Here is a 22,380-nt window from a genome sequence, read left to right on the forward strand (position 1 = left end):
AAATAGAACAACACAATACACACAATATTGTTGCAATAACCTAAATAAATGTAAGTAACAGTAAATACTTAAATATTGAATATTATTTTGCAGCACGCAGGACACAGCTCCGTCCCCCAGGGCATGAAGCAGGCATGAGGAGATTCAGGCCCCAGACATCCAGAGGCCCCCACAGCACAAGTGCCCAAGGAGGACCACTGTGCCACCCTCCTGGAAAGAACTGAGGAGAGCCCCAGACATGGGGTCACAGAGCAGCCACGGAGCTGAAGCCAGAGGGGGCTGCAGCGACGTGCCCGCGGGCTCTGCCGGTAGCCCTGAACTCTTTCCGTACGTTTAACATGCAGCTCTATCAAACGAAGGCAACTAGTTCTTTCATTTTTTTTTTATTCACTGTATAATTTATGTAATAATTATTAATCATGTTATTTATTAATATTTGTTTCCAGCCAACTGGATTATAATTTTTGTCTTTGAAAAATTATTGGCATATTGAGTAACTGATATTCTAATATTGTGTGACCTTGTAAATATAGTATTTCGTTTTCTATTAATTGATTTTATTTTTCACTTTTCTTCCTAAATATTACCCCAGTATGCACATTAGGGACCAACAGAATGAATGACACATTGCAGTCTCCATAATTTACAGATGTTGTTGCCGCTTCTTGAGAAGTTTGAGAAAATAAATCATCTATAATTGTAAGAACGGCACACTCTTCCCTCTGTTGGACTTTACTTATTTCGATGTTATTTTGACATCGATAATTATAATACATAAGATAGATCCTGTTTATGTAGCTGAGAAAATCAATTCCAAAAAATCTACTGGTGTTGGCCAGAGGGGCCGATGGCGCGATATGGCAGCCTCGCTTCTGTCAGTCTGCCCCAGGGCAGCTGTGGCTACAACCGTAGCTTGCCTCCACCAGTGTATGAATGTGAGAGTGAATGAATAGTGGTATTGTAAAGTGCTTTGGGTGCCTAGAAAAGCGCTATATAAATCTAATCCATTATTATTATTATTAAATAAAATATGAGAATCTTTTTTTCTTTTTTCCATGAAACACAAACAAACATTCAAACAAACAAAACGTTCATAAAGTTAAACAGACTGAAGCTTAAACGGATAACTTTAATATGACAAAACATATTTAATAACAAAACTTAAATCAAATATAATAATAACAGAGGGCAATATATGAAACTACACACAAAAATCTCTTTTTGTGGATTTCTTTTCACTGACTGCACTCAAACATAGAGAGCAGCTTTAACAGTTTTGATAAATCAAAATCTTCTGAGAAACATATCACTGGTATCACATGACACAGAATCTCACATTTAAAACACAACAACCAATAGGAAATGAAGCGGTTCTAAAGAAACAGAAATAGAAAGACAGAACCACTCTAACAAATTTGTTGTCCCTACAAAAGCTTAGAATAGAACAAAACAGTTTTAGCTGTAATGATACAGAGACTCATAGACAAAAATGAAAATGCCTAAATGTATTGTAAACATTTGAACATTCTTTTTTTAAATAAAACAATTAAAAAGTAAACAAAAGTCAAGTTCATATAACAAAATTAAAAAAACAACTTTATTCTTATTTAACTGGAGAGTGCAGAGTCCTGCGTTTGTCTATTTAACCTGATTCAGTTGAATCTGTTCAGCATTGTTGTCAGGAGCTGTTAAAGCCAAAGAAAAAAAATATCGGTTACACAAATAATGTTTTAAATCCAAACTGTCAGACCAAAGCGGAAAATACAAATAACAAACAATAAAGTCGTACTTAAATTCAGGATAACCATGTTTAATATAGACAGTAATACAGAAATAATGTAACTGAGCTTCGCACTGTTGCTTCTGAATCTCTCACCTTTCTTCTTTTTGTAAACAGCAAATCCAGCAGCAGCAACGATGATGAGAACAAAAACAACTACTGCAGGAATGATGGGAACTGTCATATCAGAGGGGTCCTCTGCTCATAAAAAACAAATAAAAAAATCAAATAAACAGGATAAAATGAAAGATGTTAGAATAGAAAGAAAATCCACTCATCCTGCGGTATTCATCTGGTTAATCTATAATTCACAGGCTTAATTGTTGAAGGGAAGTGAACATTCTTTAATCAGAGCATCAAGTCAGTTAAACTTCTGAGATATTGATGTAAATTGGTAAATGGCCTGCATTTGTATAGCGCTTTACTCAGTCCCTAAGGACTCCAAAGCGCTTTACACTACATTCAGTCATTCACCCATTCACACATCAACACACTGGTGATGGCAGCTACATTTTAGCCACAGCTGCCCTAAATATTTATTTATAAGTGACTTATGTATGTATGTATGTATATATATGTATATATTGTACTATTCTTAGTTAGCGTATTGTCTGTCTTGTCTTAATGTTGGTTTAAAATGGAGCACTGTAACAAAAAATAATTTCCCCCAGGGATCAATAAAGTATTCTGATTCTGATTCTGACAGAAGCGAGGCTGCCGGACACTGGCGCCACCGGGCCCCCTGACCCTCTGATGTGGTCATTTAAGCAGCGGAGATGGGTGTTATTCAGTTTCAGCTGCTTTGATGGTAATGAAATGAACAACAGGTGCCGTAGAGGGGCAAACAGGAGTGTTTCCTCCTTATCCAAGTTTTTGCATTCAGCTAGGGTCAGCCTCACTGCTGTCAGAATGAGGCAACACCTGGATGCTACCAGAGTTATTAGTTTTGTATTTTCTAATTAGTTTCCATTTTTGTTTATTTACTAACTCTGTTCAGTTTCATTACGTTTGCAGAGTTTATTTTCATATTTCAGTTTACTTTTTATTGTTTGAAAAATGCTGTGTTTCAGTTTTAGTCTTTTTAATTATTATTGTAAGGAGGGCAGGTCAGAGGCAGAACTTAGGAAAACTCACAGCTTTTTGAAGTTGCATGCACATCAATGCCCCCCACACACATAAGCTGGAATAACAGTTTTACCAGCCTGCTAGTCAGTTACTCCAGGAGAGCTCTACAGGGATATAGAAGGTTTGTAAACATGTAAAGCCTGATCCAATAATTGAAGTGTTTATTGAACCTTGTCTGTGAACGTTCCCAGTCATCCAGGTCATCGTCGTCAAAGGAGCTTGCAAAGAAAAGCGTCTGGGCTTCTTTAAGTTGCTTGAAGACGTTTCACCTCTCATCCGAGAAGCTTCTTCAGTTCTAAGATCAAATGGTGGAGAGTCCCAGATATAAACCTAGTGGGAGTTTCCCCCCAAAGAAATCCTCTAATCGCCTGAGCCAAGGTGTGAAAATGGGTGTGGGTCACAATCAGCCAGAGTTTCAGGTGAGTTCATTGTGAAACCTGGCCCCACCTTATCATGCGAATTCCTGAGGTCAGATGGCCCAGGATGTGAGTGGGCGTTAAGGCGTCTGGGGAGGGATCTCAAAACTGGATTATAGATGGCAGACAGTTGGTTTCGTAAACCCCCGCCTCTGTTCAAAGATGGTCGCTCTTCTTTGCAAGCTCCTTTGACTGTAATGAACCTTCTGACAGATAAAAAAACCCCAAAAACAAAACAAAACCACACTGCATGTACATTTGCATGTTTTTGTTTTTGCATCCTTAGCTTTGTACAAAGAGAAGCAGGATGAGCCCTATAAAATAACCTCCAGTAGGCAGCTGTGGCTCATGGGGCAGATCAGCTACTGATCGGAAGGTTGGTGGTTCGATCCTTGGCTTCCCCAGTCTGCATGCCAAATATCCTTGGGCAAGATACTAACCCCAAGTTGCGTTCATCCGAGTGTGAATGTGTGTGAATGTAGTTTAATTTGCACTTGTGTTTAGAAGGGAATGGGTGAATGTATACAGCTTTCAGTACTCTGGGAGAGTAGAAAAGCACTATATAAGAATCAGTCCATTTACCATTTCAGTCCACTGGTGTGAATGTCTGTGACAAAACATCACAAAGAGACTTCATGGGGACTTTATAAGGGTCTAACATCCTCTAATGGGTCCTGTGCTCACTGTGCGGCACTGCAGAGCCTGAATGGCATTTACCAGAATACCAGAATCAGTAGGTCCACCCTGTGATTTTGACAAATGAGAACAGGCTGACTCTGAGCAAATGTATCAGACATGAAAGGGTCTGGAGAAGCTGTGGAGAACATTATGCTGTCTGTAATACTGTCCTCGTGGCCAGTTTGTTGGTGGATCTGTGCAGGTCTGGGGAGGCATATCCATGTTGTTTGCCTCCCTGTTTGTCAGACCCTACCCTGCAGTGAATCCTGGGTTCCTCCTGGTGTATGACAATGTGACAATACAACTGACTGGCTCCATGCTCATCTGGAGCCAGTCAGTTGAGACATTATGTCTCTGAGACATTATTGTTATCCAGCGTCTCATTAGCAGCATGCCCTGTGTTCCAAAGTCGGGGCCATACATTGGGGCCCAGCTCTGAAGTTAGGTGTTAGGTGAAGTCGAGGTGTTTCTGAATTCAGAGTCAGCAATGTTGCATACCTTTGTTGTACCTTTGTTTCTAACACAATACCCAGTCATTATATACCCAAATCCGTATTTGTGGATTATAGACATTTGTTTTTATTATAAATTATAATAAAAAATAGACATTTTGGGGGAAAAAATGAAATATAAAATTCCAAAAATCACTGTCATTTACATGGTCTAAACAAATTCTGAAAAATATTTTCTTAAGAAGGTTAAGAGCAGTAATGGATTGCATTTAACCAGTGAAAAAATATTAAAACAACTTTTTTTTTCTTCTGTGATAAAAAAAAAGTGAGGCTGACCATTAGTTATTCCCATAGTAAGAGCTATTCTTCAGGACAAAACATTCAAGCATTACAGTCAAAGGACTGAGAACCTTCACAGACATTCAAGCATTACATTAGCCAATCCACAATATCAGCAAACGAATCATATGAGCTTCACTCACCTCTGCCAGTCCTAAGTATGTTTTCTCTCCAGTTGGTTCTGATCATTATTTCCTTCAGTTTGGTGACGATGATGTTCTCACCACTCAAGAACTGAAACACACACTCGTATCTCCACCAGTCTTCAGGTTTGACTGATGAAACATTCAGATCAACAATAATTTGGAAGGTGCCATCATCATTTGGGAGGATATCTCCTTTTTCCACACCATCATGAATCTCATCTCCATCTTTTCTCCAGAACATCACGGCTTTGTCAAGATAGAAACCTGCAGCGTAGCAGCTGACTGGAGAGGAGGGAGTTTTCTGGAGGAGTGATACTGAGGGAAGAACTGGACAGAGGGATGATGGGAAAGAGAGAGATTGAGAATGGATGAAAGAAGTAAAGTCAATAAAGCAGAGAAGGAAAGGAAACAAGAAAAGAAAATTAAATAGGAACATATTGGAACAATTCGAGCCCGTCCCCAGCTTTCTAGCAGCTGCATTATGACATACTTTTAAGCCAAATGTAACCAAACACAGTGATATATGGTCACTGGGTACCACATAAAGCTAAATGCTCAACTAGAGAAAGTACTAAATAAAAAGAATCATTAGTTCCGCTCATGTAAATATTTTATTTCAACCAAAACATATAACATTCATATGAAGTTCTCAACAGCATGTGAAGCTAAAAAAAAAGGGGGGTTGGTGAATTAGCAACAACCATTAGAACTGCCTGGAAAACACAGATAAGCTATGGAACAACTCCATGAAAGATGTTATTACAATATGCAAAATCACCTGTTGACTGTATTTTTTTTTACTAACGTAAAAGTAAAAAGTAATCATTTAAAAAAATGTAAATTAGATCACAGAAATGTTTCTGTGTTTCTTTGGTTTACAAAAGCAAGGGCAAAGAAGCCCAAAACGCAGTTGTTAAAAATTGTTGTTATTATGCAAGTTAAAAAAATACTTACAAAATAAATACAATGCAAAATGAAATAGTCTGTATATCCACAGTATTTGTTATAGCTGCAGTTTGTCTATGTGCTGGCATCCTTGTATTCCTTGTTTTCACTTCCTGTTTTATTTTGAAAATTACTGTTCTTGAGGGTTTGTTCATTTCTCTAACTTGTGCCTCTTTGTCCTGCCTGCAAACTAGAAATCCATCTCAGTACAAGGATGTCTAAGTTCAACACATAGGAGAGGAGGAGGGATGAGACAGGTTTGTCTCTTCTTCTGACAATTGTCACTTTTTTTTTTTTTTTTACCTTTGATCCTTTTTCATCCTTTTTTTTTTTTGCAGCACCTGTGTGGACTTTGCTAAGTTACACTGCTTGTTTGCTGATTTTTCATTACTTTGCTAGCAGGACTGATTAGGAAATTTAGAGTTTTTTTCTGTCATTTATAAATCTTCTTTGAAGATGTTACTGATGAAAATGTTGAACTGCAATTATCAATAAAATGTTGTTGCAGCTTAGCTTTGTGTGATTCCAGCCTTTAGAGTTACCTTCTGAATCAGTAAATAAAACTCAGCCTAAATATTCTGCTTTTAAAAATGATGATGATGATGATGATGATGATAATAATAATAATAATAATAATAATAATAATAATAATAATAATAATAATAATAATAATAATAATAATAATAATAAATATAATAATATAAAATAAACAAAGTGATTCTGTGGAACTGTGACTTGTGCGATTCTACCTGTCCTGTGCAGGGATCTTTTCCCATTGTCCACATACATCTTCAGCCACTCTGCACAGATCTTAGTGAGAAAGTCTTTGTTCTTTATTATTCTGACCCGATCAGCATCCCATTTCAGTTTGATCATGTCAGCCTCTGGTTTCAGTGCGATCCACGTCAGTGTCTTCATGTCAAATTCAAGAAAGCCTTCTCCGTTATAGCCATACTTCAACACTCCGGTCACACTGTCAGTGTTTTCATCCCATTCACATCCACTTATCCTCTGTATGATGTGGACACCTGAGAGAAAAATAACAGAGATGGCAAAGGACGATGAAGAGTGTAAACTGTGTGCGGTTATTTTCAGAGGTTTATGTAATGTTCCTGATTCAGGCCTTGAACATAACTCTGAGTCTGTCAGTGTTTTTAATAATAACGTAATGCGCTTTATATTATTCAAGTGTCAAAAACGGATTCAATGCAGGAGTCATCTGATAAATATTTCATCTCTTGCAAACAATAAAAAGCAGAAAAACGTAGTATATCCAAAAACGAACCTAGTTATTTTCAATAGATAAAGTATTGCAAAATGCACATTTTAAACCACTCAGTTTTGATCAAGTATATGATTTATCAGGATTTGAGATCAGGCGTAACAGAAAATACTGCACCTCCACTTTGGTTGAAACGCTGCTTCCATATAAAAATGTGGCCTCTGAAGACATTTGGCTGATCCTCGAAACACTTCTGAGTGTACCACTCCAGCTGCTCAGGATTAGTTTGTAATATTTTCTTTGCCCAGTCCAGTTGTGGTTTTAATGTCTTATTGCTGCTGTCACAATAACCTGTCTGAATGCCGTCAAACACCATTACAGCAATAAACTCCGGAACATTTGGGAGTCCAGAAGATCCACAGACAAAATACTTCAGTGAGTGTTTCACTGCAGGACAAACAGTGTTTATAATATTAAGGAATTAAGCACAAAATATACAAACATCATCAGAAATATGATGCATTCATTATGACCCAGCTATAGGAGTATTCTCATTTAGAGCAATACTGTGTAACCTTTATTTTGATAAAAACATGTGGGCACAGGACCAGTATCGCTGATCTGCTTTGCACGTGTCAACATCAGCATCTATCCAAAGTAAACGAATTAGAAACTTTGTTGTAAATATGCTTTAATAAGCTATTTCTGACATGAAACTTTCAAGAATATATTCTAAATATGTACTTTTAAAGCTGTGTACGCCAAAACGTTTTTAAACACTTATGAAAAACTGGAACTAAAACTCAGTTCTGGTGTTGTGCCAAATATCGCTTGATGCGAAAAACTGATTTCCAATGTTTCCGTGTGCTTTTTTAATGTGTAATATCTTTACGTTCGTTGGTAAATAGACTTCGGTGAACAGGGTTTACAAAGGGGTTACTTATAAAATATATGAAATGATCAGTTTTTTAATTACCGTGTACAATTGTACTTACATTATAACCAACCCGGTCCTTTTTGTCCACTTAAAATATGTTTACGGAATTGTCATTGTTATATTTCTGAAAAAGACATTTTTAATGTCAACGAGATTTTTTTAACTGCATAAATAAAGGCTATATAAAAGTCACTGCCAAAACCTGATTGCGGCTTCTACTTTCATACGGGAATATTGTCTGTGCCTCAAGATGACTTGATATCATTCATGAGGAATACATTTGTTTCACATGGTATAGAGCAACACGATATTTATAGTAATTTAAATACGAACAATCCGTTTTTGGCAGGCGATCACTTTTTGGCACAACACCGGGATAAAAACTTCAGGTTTGTCCGAGTTCACTAAAGTAGCTCTCTTTCTACCTGTCTAAATCACAATGTTAACTTGGAGCAGGTTATGGTCAGAATTTCAGAAGCGCGATGTGTTTACAGAATTCGCTGCAAGTTTTAAACGCAAGATCCTCTGCTGAGGAAATATGTGATTTTGTTAAAATCGCCGTTTCTTACCTGCCAATAAATCACAGCATAACTGAAGCAACAAAAGTATCTTCATCTTTCCTTTATCCTTAATTTTAGAACGATCATTGCTCATGTTGCAGAAGTATAAACCGGAAATAAGTCCTTATTTAAACTTCTGCAAAGATTATGAAAACAGCCGATGCCGTCGCCAGCGTTTACCTGTACCAGCTTGTACCTGTACCAGCCTGTCTGCCGAAACCAGGCGAAGGGAGAAATGGTAGCGATAAGGAAGCCGGAAATGCATAAAAGGACACAGTAGGCCTCTTGTGCAACTTACTATGATTCCTATAATAATATACTAATAATAATTAAAATAATTTCTTTATATCATTTATTCATTGCTATTGTGTTTTCCTCCTTGTAGTAGTGTTATCTGTGCACGCAGTCTTTTCTGCCCTTTTTAATCGCTTGATGTAGCAATGGACAGTTTTTAGTTGATAAATAAAGTTTTAATTTTTTTTTTAAAGTACTCAGGACTCAATCACAGCCACTGTGAGCATTTCCTATTTAAAAAAAAAAAAAAAAAATTAACTCTCTTGATGACAAGAGCCTTAACGTAAGAGCATATGAACTCATTTATGGTACAAAAAATAGAAAATAAAGTCTCAGAGAGTTAAAGAGTTAATAAAAAAAAAACATTTGGAAAATTACAGCAGACAAAGAAGATAAAGGAAATATGTTGCAACACAATTTAAAAATTAATATTAATCGAGAATGTTATGTCTTGAATGTTGTCTGGTGCTTTCCTATAGACATTATCTAAGTATTCTTTGCTATTTGAGTGAATTAAAGGGTCTTTTTCTCACTGGATCAGAACACACATCCATCGTTGAAACAGTATTATCTTTACTCAAAAAAAAAGATTACAAAATATTACACAAAAGTTGTGTTCCGAAAAGCAAGAAGCACTTAGTACCTCAGTGCAAAATCAGAGCACCTGAAGGTGCTTTAGGTAAAAGCTCTACAATAATACAGAGAAAACCAACAGTCAGACACCCCCCTATGACCAAGCACTTGGTGACAGTAGGATAAAATGAAGGAAAACTTGAATTCACTTTACACTTTACAGCAGGAACAGCCATAACAACCGATATGGAAAAAAAAAAAAGTCTCAGCGCAATAATAAACAATAATAATAATAACAAAAAACAAATTTCAGTGATTGCTTTCAGACATGCCCACCCAAAGGAGAAAGAGATTATTCACTTGGCATTTGATGTGCATTAAAGTGGACGTAAAACACTACATAGCCTAATTTACACCACGGAGCCTTCTCCCCCCAAAATGTCACAAATTTAATACTTTCTGTGAGGCTGTGATTTAAAATACAGTTTTTAGAGCATGGGCAGTGCCATCTTGTTAGAAAACAGAATATGACATTACTAGGTTGGCTGGTTGCTGATAGTAGTCCTACATTAGTCCAATAACTATGTTGTTGACTGCCCTGTAGACATCATTTGGGTTGAGATCTGGATTTTGAACACTGTAGTACTTTTGTGTTTCAGGTATTCTTTTGTTGATTTGTTGTAGCTCTTCTGAACTTCAGGATCATTGGAAGAAACTTAAATTTTAGTCAGTGCTGTCTGACTCTTTCCTACCACTACAAGACTGCTGTGTTTCAACCCTGAGCTTTAATCTAATGAGCGATCAGTGGAGTGAGTCATCTGGCCGTCTATGTCATCTGCCAGGCCTCTTTTATAAATTCTTATCAGACTCTGTCTAAATCCCTCACTGACTTTTAGCCCCATGCAGAAGTATAACAGTGGGTTCACACAGCTGTTGAAGTAGGCTATACCCTTTGCTACAGGGAACCAGATTTTGAACAGAGCGTATTTACTGTCCACCATCTTCACCAGTAAGAGGCAGTGGTAAGGCGCCCAGCACAGGAAGAAGGCAATGACCAAACATGCTAGTATACGTAGAGGGCGGGTCTTCCCTGACAGGCGGGTGCGTCGGATTCCCACAGCGGCCAAGATATAACAGACCAGAATCACCATAAAGGGAATTATGAAGCCGCACAGGAAGCGGATGGAGTAGAGAGCAGCTTTGGTGCTGTTGTACCCCTCTGCCTTCTCCTTCGGATCCACAGAGCACTTACTCAGGTTCTTCTTGCCCAGATAGACTTGGCGATGGATGAAGTAAGGAATGCTGAAGAGGATCGCTGCTATCCAGATACAGACTGCCACCACCCTCGCTGCCCACAGGGTGCGACGACGCTTTGTGAGGACAGGTTGACAGACACAAAGCACTCGATCCAGACTGATCACAGCCAGCAAAAAGACAGAGCAGAACATGTTGGTGTATTTGAAGAAGGCATCGAACTTGCAGACGAAGAGGCCGAAAGGCCAGTGCTCAAAGAAGAGCTTCTTAGTGAGAGAAAAAACTCGTGTGAAGCAGAAGATCAGGTCTGCTATCGCCAGATTCACCAGCCACACGTTGGTGACCTTTGGCTGTGGATGAAGAAGAAAATAAAACACGATGGAAAAGTGAAGAAAGGAAAAACAAAAATGAAAGGTAGTATTTACATGAAACAGTAACCAGAATGGGATTTTATCAGCTATTATGAGGTCCTATTTATATAAATGTTGCTACTAAACATAATCCTCTACCTTATTTCAGGCTCAGTCGTCTTAAACTAGTCCAAACGCTAAACAAGTGCCTTTTGTACATAAACTTAATCACATCGCTCTTGAAATAGAAACATCATAACAGAAATTAAGTTCAAAACAGTCTTCTAATTTATGTGTCACACTTCAGAGTGTGGGGAGTTTTGTTGGTATTTCACCTTGGAAACACCATCCATTACTAATTCTGTTCATCTGTGTGAAATGAATGTGGTGATAACCTCCTCCCAGTAGGTGAAAGAGGTTTATATTTATATGCATTGCTCACTCAACACACACACCATAGCTATCACATCCCAGGCATATGTTGTGAAACCACCTACACCTATCTCCTACACCAGTAAAGGTCACAGTTTCTTAACCCCAAGTTTATTTACTGTCTTTACAGTAGAAAATAAATATGACCCCACAGACTTCACTAAACAGATTACTAACAAACTCAGAAGGTATTTGAAAGGTATTATCCACTGAAGTATTCACCTTAAATTTGAATCCAGCCACCCAGATGACCACAGAGTTTCCTGTGATGCCGAGCACAACAGTCAGTGCATAGAGAATGATACTGACATTGTCCATAATGGCACTGATGCCCACCATAGTTTCCTGGTCATCTTTAGAAGGCTTGACTGTGTTGGTGGGCAGAGAGTCATTGGGAAACATGGCGGGGCTGAGAAAGAGAGAACAGGAAAACTGACAAAATGTTACTCATCCATGTATTTCCTCAACTAACTGACAGAGAGGAAGAAACGATAATATTACTTTACTTGACTTAATTCTTGGACTCTGCTAGAGTAGCTGTGCATGATTCACAGTTTTTAAAAAGTCCCTGTTCATGATGATAGTTGCCCACTTCCTTGGGTTCATCCTCGGTGTGGAATAAGTACATTTACCTTTTAGCTACCTTTCCTCTGATTGGCTGGTCCACACAAAAAGGTTTGGACAAGTGGGTGGGACTAAAGTACTTATATTCAGAGCTGCATGCATGAGGTGAACACATTTACATCCGGTCTCACTGATATCATACAAATACAAGAATGGAGAAGCTGTCTGAAATAGAGTCAGACAGCTTATCCTATTCTTACAACTTGATCTCTATTGTCAACATACAGAAAGTACTGTTTAACAATTTAAACAGTCGGAAGCTTGTTAAAACAATTTCATATTGTGTTTGACATTTGTCAGTTTTTAGTGTCTTCCTTTTTTAGAGTAAGCTGTTTGTTCACTTCCTGTAATTTTCTTATGCATCGTTTTCTTTGTGACTTTCTTGCCGCAGATAATTTATCCAATTCACAAGGTTTAAAAGAAAGGTACAATTGGATATCATCTGCATACAGATGATAGGAAATGATAATAAGGCCTAATGGAAGGACATATAATGAGACAGACCAGAATGACTGCAGATTTACATTTTTTATTTTAAAAAAAGGATATATGTGGACTCCTGTTGACTTTGGTATATATTCAACATTCAATAGAAATGGTTGAATAGCTTATTAGTTAACTTTAAATATGTATTAGCTAACTTCCATTATATGGAAAAAGGGGATTCAAAGAAAGCTTGTAGAATTTCCATCTTCACTTTTTTAGCACAGACAACTAAAAATGGCCTGTCTATTTCAGAAGCTTTTCATATCTGCAGTAATGCAGTGGGTTTACATCACTGCATCTGATGCTTTGCATTGCACGTGGTGATGTAGAATTTGGATGGCGCAGTTCGACCTTGGAAACACTTTCCACACTATCACAGTAGCAGGCAGGAATTCACTCCTTAGAGTGACACATTCTCTAACAATTGTTTGTAGATGCAGTCTGGAAGCCTTGGTGCTTGATTATATACACCTGTGGCCCTGAATGTCATTGGCACACCTTAATTCAACGATTTAGATGGTTGAGTGAATACTTTTTGCAATATAGTGTATATAAGATCCTGCATATCATCCTACTTTGGACTTCTGGCCTCTTCTTTAAGGTTAAATAAAGTCCAACTTTATTAACTATGTTTAAGAAATAAAACTGTTATATGGGGATTTTAAATATCACATCATAGGTTCCTTTAGAATATTTTGTTACTTTTGACCTCTGATTTCAATTTTACATTTCACATCTGCTTTTCATTCAAGCTAATCCCAAAATGCATCGTTTTTACTGCACTGCAAACTCATTGATGTGCTTAAAAAGAAGAAAACAAAACACAGTATAATACTATTCCCCTCAAAGTACACACTGCCTTTGAGCTTGCTTCAGGAAAGGTATCTGAGTCAAAACTCAAAACATTGGATGAACTAACCCATGACCATGAAACCTTAATTCTATCATTAATGATGAAGAGTATATAAAGATAAAAGATCATAACTTCATGAGATTAGATAAAGATATATATTCATTATACATGGATTTATGATTTTGAGCACATTAAACCATCAAACAAAACTACAGGAAACTGTCTCAAGATGTTAACAAAACGTGATATAAAACAAGGTATGTTCAGGAAAGTGTTATGCCAAGAACTGAAAATTATTAGTCTTACCAGTGGAAACAAAAACAGCAGCTCTTCAAAAGAAAAGATCTGAGATAATGAGCACAAAGGCGGTTTCTGCTGTTCAGAGATGTAAAGCTGCAGCAGTCAAAGGAGAAATAAATATGGCACTGCAGGGACTGCACAGTTTTCTTCAACCACACACAGGAAAGGGAAGAAGAAAACCACCACTGTATTGTGTTTCTATGTTCAGCCACTCAAATTAAAGCTTACATTCACATCTGTCCACCAAACATGACTCTGCAGATTACGTCTTTGACCCTTAGAAGAAAAAAGACATATGGCCTTGTGTTGTTTTTGGTATGTATTCAACATTCATTAGAATTTGTTGCATAGATTAGCTAAATGTAGATAACCAGTTACTCGTTTCCATTATATGGAGGAAAAGGGTTTCAAAGAAAGCTTGTGGAATTCCCCTCTTCTCTTTTCTAACACAGAAAGGTGCAACTAAAAATGGTCTGTCTATTTCAGAGGTTTGGTTATACTTGCACTAATGCAGTGCAGGTTTGGGGAACTACTCGTTTGTTGCTAAAAATATTCCTCTGTGTGTGTTTGGTTGATGATTAATGGTTGATCAGCAGCTAAAGAAAGCAAATGACACCACTTACCCAATTCAGAGTTGTGGGAAGCTGCAGCCTGTCCCCACTGCGATAGGACGAGAGGCAGGGTACACCCTGGACAGGTGGCTGGTCTGTTGTGGGGCTAATTACAATCATTTGAACCAATATTCATTGCTATAGACAATTTAGAATCACCATGACCTTTGGGAGAAAGACAGAATATACAGTCACAGGGACAATGTGGAAACTCCACACAGGAAAAACCTGAATTTGAACCTTGAACCTTCTTGCTGTGATTTAAGAATGACCAACAACCACACCGCTCTAGTGCAACTTAATGATTTGCTGTTTGAAAATTAACAAAAAGAAACTCTAATTCTTACAACTTGATCTCTATTGTCAACATACAGAAAGTACTGTTTAACAATTTAAAATATCATATGATATTTGACCTCTGACCTCTCCTTTAAGGTCAGTAGAATGATTTGATGGCTAAAGTGATAATGATCCTATACGAAGCTATTTAAATCAGTTTCTTACTGCCATTGTTGTATTAAACAAATGTGCATATAGGGAAAGATACACTATATCATTCATCTGCCTTCAAACAAATAAAATATTTTGACCAGAAGCATATTTTGTGAGGTCAGACCAGTGAGGTCAGGTCAGTGATCTGTTGGGTTGAGTCTGGACTCAGTTATGTCTTCCACACCAGACCTTGCTTAGTGCACAGTTGGAACAGGAAAAAGTCATCCCCAAACACTTCCCAGAAGTAGAATTATTTTTTCTAAGTGTGGTAGGACTTGACTTAAGCGGTCAAAGAAGTGCAGGAGACTGATGCTGTCCAGTGTAGCAAGTGATTTATTCACCATTTTGTGACCCAAACAATATTTACAAAGAAACAAATAAGAAACTCAACTCTATAATAACCTCAGTTCAAATAAACATAACTGAACTTAAATCAACGGAAATTAAGGTCAAACTGCACACAGCTACACTGACCTGAACCTTTTTTTTTTTTTTTTTTTTTTTTTTTTTTGTCCTTGAAACACCTGAGTTATTCTGCCTAAATAGTCCACTTAACCAAACAATTTATCCTCTGGACTGTTCCATTCAGTAGGTAGGTAAGATGAACATGATTATATTCAAACCTCTACTACTCCTCTTTACTGGCAACATAAACTCTGTGGTGTAATCAATACATATTACAACAATAAATCTATTTCTTCATAAACCCTCTAAAATCAACTTTATTAAATTATAAGAGTTCTTCCCCTTCTGCACTTGGTCTCTTCCTGTGACCTCAGATGAACCCAGAAGCTATAAAGCAGGAAGTAAAACTAAATTTCCTCCTTTTGTTTCTGGAAGACAGGTAGGTAAGGTAAGTTCTAAACAATACAAATTAACAGTTGAAATAAAGAACATGTTAACTTAACAAACTTGTAGGGATTGATTTAAACCAAGATGTTATATTATATAATCTGTAAAAGTGCAAAACATAAACAAACCCGGGATAGTAGATGTTTGCCTATTGCAGATTACATGTGAAATATGGTTAAAGCAAAACAAGAATGTTAACTAAGAATATAGACAAATGGTCTTCTCACCCACTTTGTCACACTAAGCAATTAATTGATTACGGAGAGAAGAAATGAATTTACTGGTTAACCGCTCACTGACAAGTGCAGTTCATTAGGTTTTCTAGGTTTACAGTGTTTTAGGAGGGTTTGTGGTTACAGTGTTATGTTTAACTTATGTGGTTAGCACATCTCAGATCAGTTTCACTTGAATATCTTCTGATCTGCCTGCACTTCTCTGCCTGTGGGGGCATGTCAGTAATAAATAACAGAATAAAAGAATGTTAACAATTTGGGGCATTTCAGAAAATCTAAATACCTGAAATACAATGAAGTGGAAACACTGCTTTGAAACTTTTTCCTGTGATTTTTACTGTTTAAAAGTGAAGAAATCTCTGTGTGCAGGCTTATGTGGTCTCTGGATTCAGTCTCTCAGACAGTTCAGAGAGGTTGTTAGGAGCTGTAAAATGTAAAACACACTGTTAGTCCTCTGATCCTGGACTGGATTTTATGTACAAAATAACTGAAAACAGCTGGTACTGTATGAATATAGTTTTTCTTCACAGACACCGCAGAGCAAAGAAAAGAACTGAGTCTTGTATTATCACTTCCTTCCTGTTTTAGTGAACTGCTAGCTTCAGTTTTCCAGTCTTTTTAAAAACATCAGCTCACCTCCTTTAGAGCTCTCACATTTCTTCTTTTTGTAAACAACAAATCCAACTGCAGCAACGAGCATGAGAGGAACACGAACAACCACAACAGCAGTGATGGGGATCTTCGTGTCAGCACGCCTTTCTGCTCAGTAAAACATGAGCAAAACATAATTAGATCATAATTTATATACAGTACATCCTTCCTCCTATGACACAGAGTATTTATGCAATACTGTAATCTCTATGGTGCTACATATATGTGAGTATGTGTGTCTGTAAAAGTATATGTATATAATATATATGTGCAAGTGTATATAGTATTTACTGCATACTTCAAAGCAGGTCTGAAAAATGCTAATAATAGTTGTATAATTATAATATATAACAGTAATGTGAAATTGGAAAAAGAGTTAAATTCTCCCATCATCTGCCCAGGGATTTGTAAAAGGCACTTTTTGCTAAATAAATGTAAATTTCAGGTTCGTTATCCACATATTTGGTGCTGCCTCTTTTGATCTATGAAGCCAGTGAAATGGCACAAATCTGAGTGTATAATAGCTAAGGGAGGGTGGCAGTTTTTTTTTTTTTTCTTTGTATCTTATTAGGCCATCCCTGACTAACTTTTCCTCCAGTCAATAAACGGTAATGATATTTTTTACTATTCTGAGAGCACAAAAACATCAGAGCACTGTTTCTCACTTTCATCATTGCTAATTTTATTTTACCCCAATTGGTCCTGATCGTTGATTTATTCAACTTGGTGATGATGTTGTCCTCCACACCAGAGAACTGGAACACACAGCTGTAGCTTGTCCAGTCTTCAGATGGCACTGATGAAGCGTTCATCTTAACACTTAACTGGAAGGTCCCGTCATGGTTGTGGAGAATCTCACCTTTCTCCACATGGTCTTGGATCTCCACTCCATCCTTCCTCCAGAACATCATGGCTGTATTAGGATAGAAACCTGTAGCGTGGCAGGTGACTAGAGCGAAGGGAGTCTTCTGGAGGGGAACCACTGCAGAGAAAGATGTATTTAAAAAAGACTTAATACATCTTTGTAAATGAATAATGCTCCACAATTTGATTTGAAGTTTGTGAATCTTATAACTCAAGGAGGAAGCCACTTAGGATTTTGAAATTCATACCATAGTTGCACTTCCTAAAAATAATTTATTAAGGGAAAAAAGATCAATCGTGTTAAATCATGAATTACCTATGTGATATCTATCAGTTTTGAAAGCTTTAAAAAGCCTCTTTTGTCCCTTGTTCCCTTGTTCCCCGGGTCCTAGACATGTCTTTGTGTTTTGCCTCCCATTTCTGTTTCCATGTTCCCATGTCTGTTCCTCCTCCCCGGGTCCCGTGCATCTAGTCTGCATCTTAGTTTGTTTCCCATTTTATTTTGACAGTCTCGTGTCCCATATTCATTTTGTTCAGTTTTGCTTCCTCCTGTGTCATGTCTATTCATCCTGGTGTGTTTCCACTTCCCTCGTCACCCTCGTCATCTGTGTGTATAGATTGTGTGAGTTTCCCTGTGTTCATCGTCAGATCATCTGCAATCCTTTCCTGTGTCTCCATGCTCCCTTGCACTCCAGGTTTCTGATTGTTTAACTTTCCCAGTTTAGGTTTTCATGTTTTTTAGCACCCAAAATAAAGGGTGAACATTTTGTTAAAAGGTCTAGTTACTCTTTTAGTGTCTGCATTTGGGTCCTTATAAGCCACACGGTCTGCAGCCTCAGACCGTGACAGGTGGTTATGAAAGAAAAGAACCCAGAACAACATCTAAAGAACTGCAGGCCTCTCTTGCTTCAGTTAATGTCAGTTTTCATGATTTAACAATAACAAAGAAAAAATGTCATCCACTCAAAAGTCCCAAGGCAAAAGCCACTGGTTAAAATCAGCCTAAATGTTTTGCCATTTTCTCTTTAAAAAACAACTGTATTGTAATGAAGATAATCCAACATAAAATGAACATTACTACATCCATTTGAAGACGATGTGATTCTACCTGTTCTCTGCAGGAAGACGTTCCCACTGTCCACATACATCTTCAGCTACGTTGGACACATCTGAGTGAGGAAGTTTTCATTGTGTTTGAGTACAGACCTGTCAGCGTCCCAGGTCTGTTTGGTAATGAGAGCTTCTGGGTTCAATGCAATCCATGTCAGTGTCTTCACATCAAATTCAAGAAAATCCTCTCCATTCCATCCATACTTTATCACACCTGTCACCTCACCAGTGTTTTCATCCCATCCACAGCCACTTATTATCTGTAAAATCTGGACACCTGAAGAAAGACAGAGAAACAAAAATTGCACTGAACTATCTGAATATTCTACATTATGTGGCACATGAAAAAGGAAACTGGGTCAACCCAGGACTGATCTGACAGACATCCTGCATATAAACTCTAAGACGAAGAATGTAAGGTTAATAGTATTCAAGACATTCTTTTAATACACATATAAATTCAGCAAATCTATTATTTTGTCATGTTTTTAAATCATATTGACATTGTAAGGGTTGATGACTTAAGACTTTAAATATTTAACAATTTAATGATTAACAAAATTATTTTCCATACATCAACTTTATTGAGGTATATTTATAATGATTTATAATGATGCAATATAATGATGCAATACCAAATTCTATGTGCAATAACCCATCTGTATATACATAACACTATTTATTACATATTACTTTTTTTTTTAAAACCAGCTTGTATATTTGTACATTTTATATATATATTTTTTCCCTCTGTTAATACTGTCCATGTGTGTATAGTGCTGCAGAACTGTGCCCCCACCCCCATTCTATTCTATTCTATTTAATCTAAAGAATAACCTTTAATACTGCACCTCCACTTTGGTTGAACTGCTGCTTCAAACTAGAAATCTGGGTTCTGAAGAAGCTTGGCAGACTCACAAAACACTGCTGAGTGAACATCTCCAACATCTGAGCCTTTTTATCAAATATTTTCTTCATCCAGTCCTGTCTTGGTTCCAGTGTCTTGCTGTTTCTGTCACAGTATACTGTCTGAATGCCATCGATCACTATAACACCCATAAACTCTGAGATATTCGAGTCTTCATAGGATCCAGTGAAGAAACTATTTAGTGAGTGTTTTGCTGTGGAAAGAATATATCTCATATTAGTAAATAGTTGAATAAAACATAATATTATCAGACATGTTTCCTTTAGTATAATTCAGCAGATTCTTACAAAACCTTAATTACAAGAGATCCAACTCTGTGAGTGTGATCAATTAAAAATAGCCTTATAAGAGAGAATCTTAATCTTATTTATATTTTGACAAATACATGGTGAAAAAAACTGGGTCCGACTAAAATGTGGAGTAACAGCTCTACTCTGAGCCCCTCCCAAACTCCCAAGCTCTATTTCTAAGGCTGAGCACAACCAATCTTTCAAGAGACGTCATTTCCACTGCTTGTATTGGTGATCTCATTCTTTTGGTCACTATACCTAGAACTGTCCATGGGTGAAGGTAGTAACATAGATCGACCAGTTAATTAATAGCTTCACTTTCATGCTCAGGTCTCTCTTCTCCACAATAAATCTTCGTGTCTGTTGCCGTTTGACAGTGTCTCTTCATTCTTGAAAAAGACAGTGAGGCACTTGAATTCCTTCACTTTGAGCAGTAACTAGTTCTAGTTGAGTGGACATCTTTTTGCAAATTTAGACCATGGTCTGAGACTTTGAGGTACCACTTCTTATCGCAGCTATACTTCACATTTGACTGCAAGCCATGCCAGTGTGAGTTGCAGGTCATCGCTCGATGAAACCAACTAAACCACATCGTCTCCAAAAAGCAAAGACAAGATTCTGAGGCCAATCATCCAGACACGCTCTGTTCCTTTGGTTATACCTATAATTTTTTTTTGCCCAGATTCCAGATTCTTTCTCCAGGTATCAGACTCATCAATCAGTTTTGGACAGGTGGTAATGCTTTTCTTCTTGTGCCAACAATAACAACATATTCATTTTACAAAAAACTTGTATGTTTTCTTCACATAAGTGTTGTGAAATTTCTCATACATATGTTATAGAAGCTTGTTTGATTTAAGATGGACTAACACATACTTCTTCTTTTTACAGCCATTTTTTTTCCAATAAAAAGATTGCAAAAGAAGATGAACTATTTGGACTTGTGAATATGTAAACTGGAAATAATACAGAGATTAAATATGTGTCAGCAACTGAAAAACAAATTTAGAAAAATAATTTAAAAACATATTCAGTTGTTAGAAAACTTTGTCAGTGTGCATCTGATATAAAACCTAGAACATTTATAACTTTGCAGATTTTTTGATGTAAATATGTCAAAATATTGTCTGGTGCTAAAGTCCAGAGCACATCATATTACACCAAATTTGACACACCTCACATGATGCAATACCTCATCTCTGTAAATCAGTAATCGATAAAGATATATTGATAATGGAACTGTAACTGCTAAATTCATATCAATTGCCATCCCAAATCCTTATACAACCTCTCCAAGAGCTTGGTCCGCATAGCTGGCAATAAGTCAGACTTGTAAACTTGGTGTGTATTGTATTGTATTGTACCCTGCCAGGGCTTCCCTTTGTCACTGATTCTGTTCATAATTTTTATGCATAGAATTTCTAGGCTTAGCCAAGAAGATTAAGGCTCTTGGACAGTCTCAGAATCTTATCTCTGCCTCAGATGATTTGGTTGTTTTGGCTTCATCAGGCAGTGGCCTCGAGCTGGCACTGGAGAAGTTTGCAGCTGAGTGTGAAACGACAAGATTGAGAACTGGCAGCTCCTAGTCTGAGGCCAAGGTCCTCAGCTGTCCTCACCCTTAGAGATAGGGTGAGGTGTTCGGCCATCGGGAAGGGGCTCAGAGTACAGCTGCAGCTCATCCACATCGAAAGGAACCAGACTATTGTGTTATACTGTTGCTTCAGATTTTCGGTGTCTGTGTTACGCCCCTAGTCTAGGCGTGTAGGGACGCACATAAGGTTGGAGGAGAGAGACAAATCCCCGCCCTGGTTCCCAAGCCAAACATCCAAACCAGTTGTGAGTAAAAAAAAGGTGATTTTATTTAAGGACAAGAAGCATAGCTCCAGGGTGAGCCCAGGCCAAAATAATAAACAAAACCAACTAAGTCCCACCAGAAAAGACGAACTAAACCCTAGGAAATAAATAGAACAAACAAATGACAGGGCTATCCCTCGCTCCCTGACCCAGAAAACAGGAGAAAACGATTCCAAAAGAAAAGGCAGCTCACCCCTTCCGCTTCAGCCCACGAGTGCCTAAGCTCTCAGCTAATGCACTAGGAGCGGCTTTCACAATTCACACTCACACAAATACACAATATAAGCACAGGCTGGGAAAACCAGGGTCAGGACCGCGACGGCTGTCAGGCTACTCGCTCGTTCCGCTCGTTCCACTCTCTCTCTCTTCCTCGGAGCTGTCAGAGCGGCTTTTTGAAGGTGGTCAACCGCTCCATGGTCCAATCAGTCGCTCACGACTCCTCATTAGGGGAGGGACCTGGAAAAAGTCTTAAGCACAGTACAGAAAACACAGACAGAAAACAGCCCACACAGTCCTCATGGCCACAGCCGTAACAGTCTGCAACCACATTAGGCAGTTTAGATAAAAAAAAAATTAGCTAGAAAACCAATGTCATTTCCTGTGCTGAGAATGATCACTTCAATTATATGATTAGATTTGCCTCAGTAAATTTGTCAATGGTCACCATATCACACATGACCTCAGAATTTATTTTTTCATGTAAAACTCTTACACCATTAAAGAAACCCT

General features: G+C 37.7%; 1 protein-coding gene and 1 pseudogene across 2 annotated transcripts; both read right to left on the reverse strand.

Annotated features, from left to right (window-relative positions):
- Window positions 1–1,122: 1,122 nt before the first annotated feature.
- On the reverse strand, window positions 1,123–19,722 carry LOC146643192 (uncharacterized; annotated as a pseudogene). Its single transcript, XR_014909425.1, has 8 exons — window positions 19,431–19,722; window positions 18,578–18,856; window positions 17,297–17,587; window positions 7,281–7,550; window positions 6,631–6,909; window positions 4,934–5,263; window positions 1,877–1,978; window positions 1,123–1,685 (listed from the first exon to the last, which is right to left on the reverse strand). The product of XR_014909425.1 is annotated as an uncharacterized LOC146643192 (transcript).
- On the reverse strand, window positions 10,253–14,497 carry LOC146643193 (N-formyl peptide receptor 1-like). Its single transcript, XM_085396551.1, has 3 exons — window positions 14,390–14,497; window positions 11,726–11,935; window positions 10,253–11,071 (listed from the first exon to the last, which is right to left on the reverse strand). The coding sequence occupies exons 1-3, from the start codon at window positions 14,495–14,497 to the stop codon at window positions 10,253–10,255; spliced, it is 1,137 nt and encodes a 378-aa protein (XP_085252677.1).
- Window positions 19,723–22,380: the final 2,658 nt, after the last annotated feature.

The sequence above is a fragment of the Rhamphochromis longiceps genome, linkage group LG22 (genome assembly GCF_057381845.1).
Source record: "Rhamphochromis longiceps isolate RC_006_pf linkage group LG22, R_longiceps_female_GT1.1, whole genome shotgun sequence".
NCBI classification, from domain to species: Eukaryota; Metazoa; Chordata; class Actinopteri; order Cichliformes; family Cichlidae; genus Rhamphochromis; species Rhamphochromis longiceps.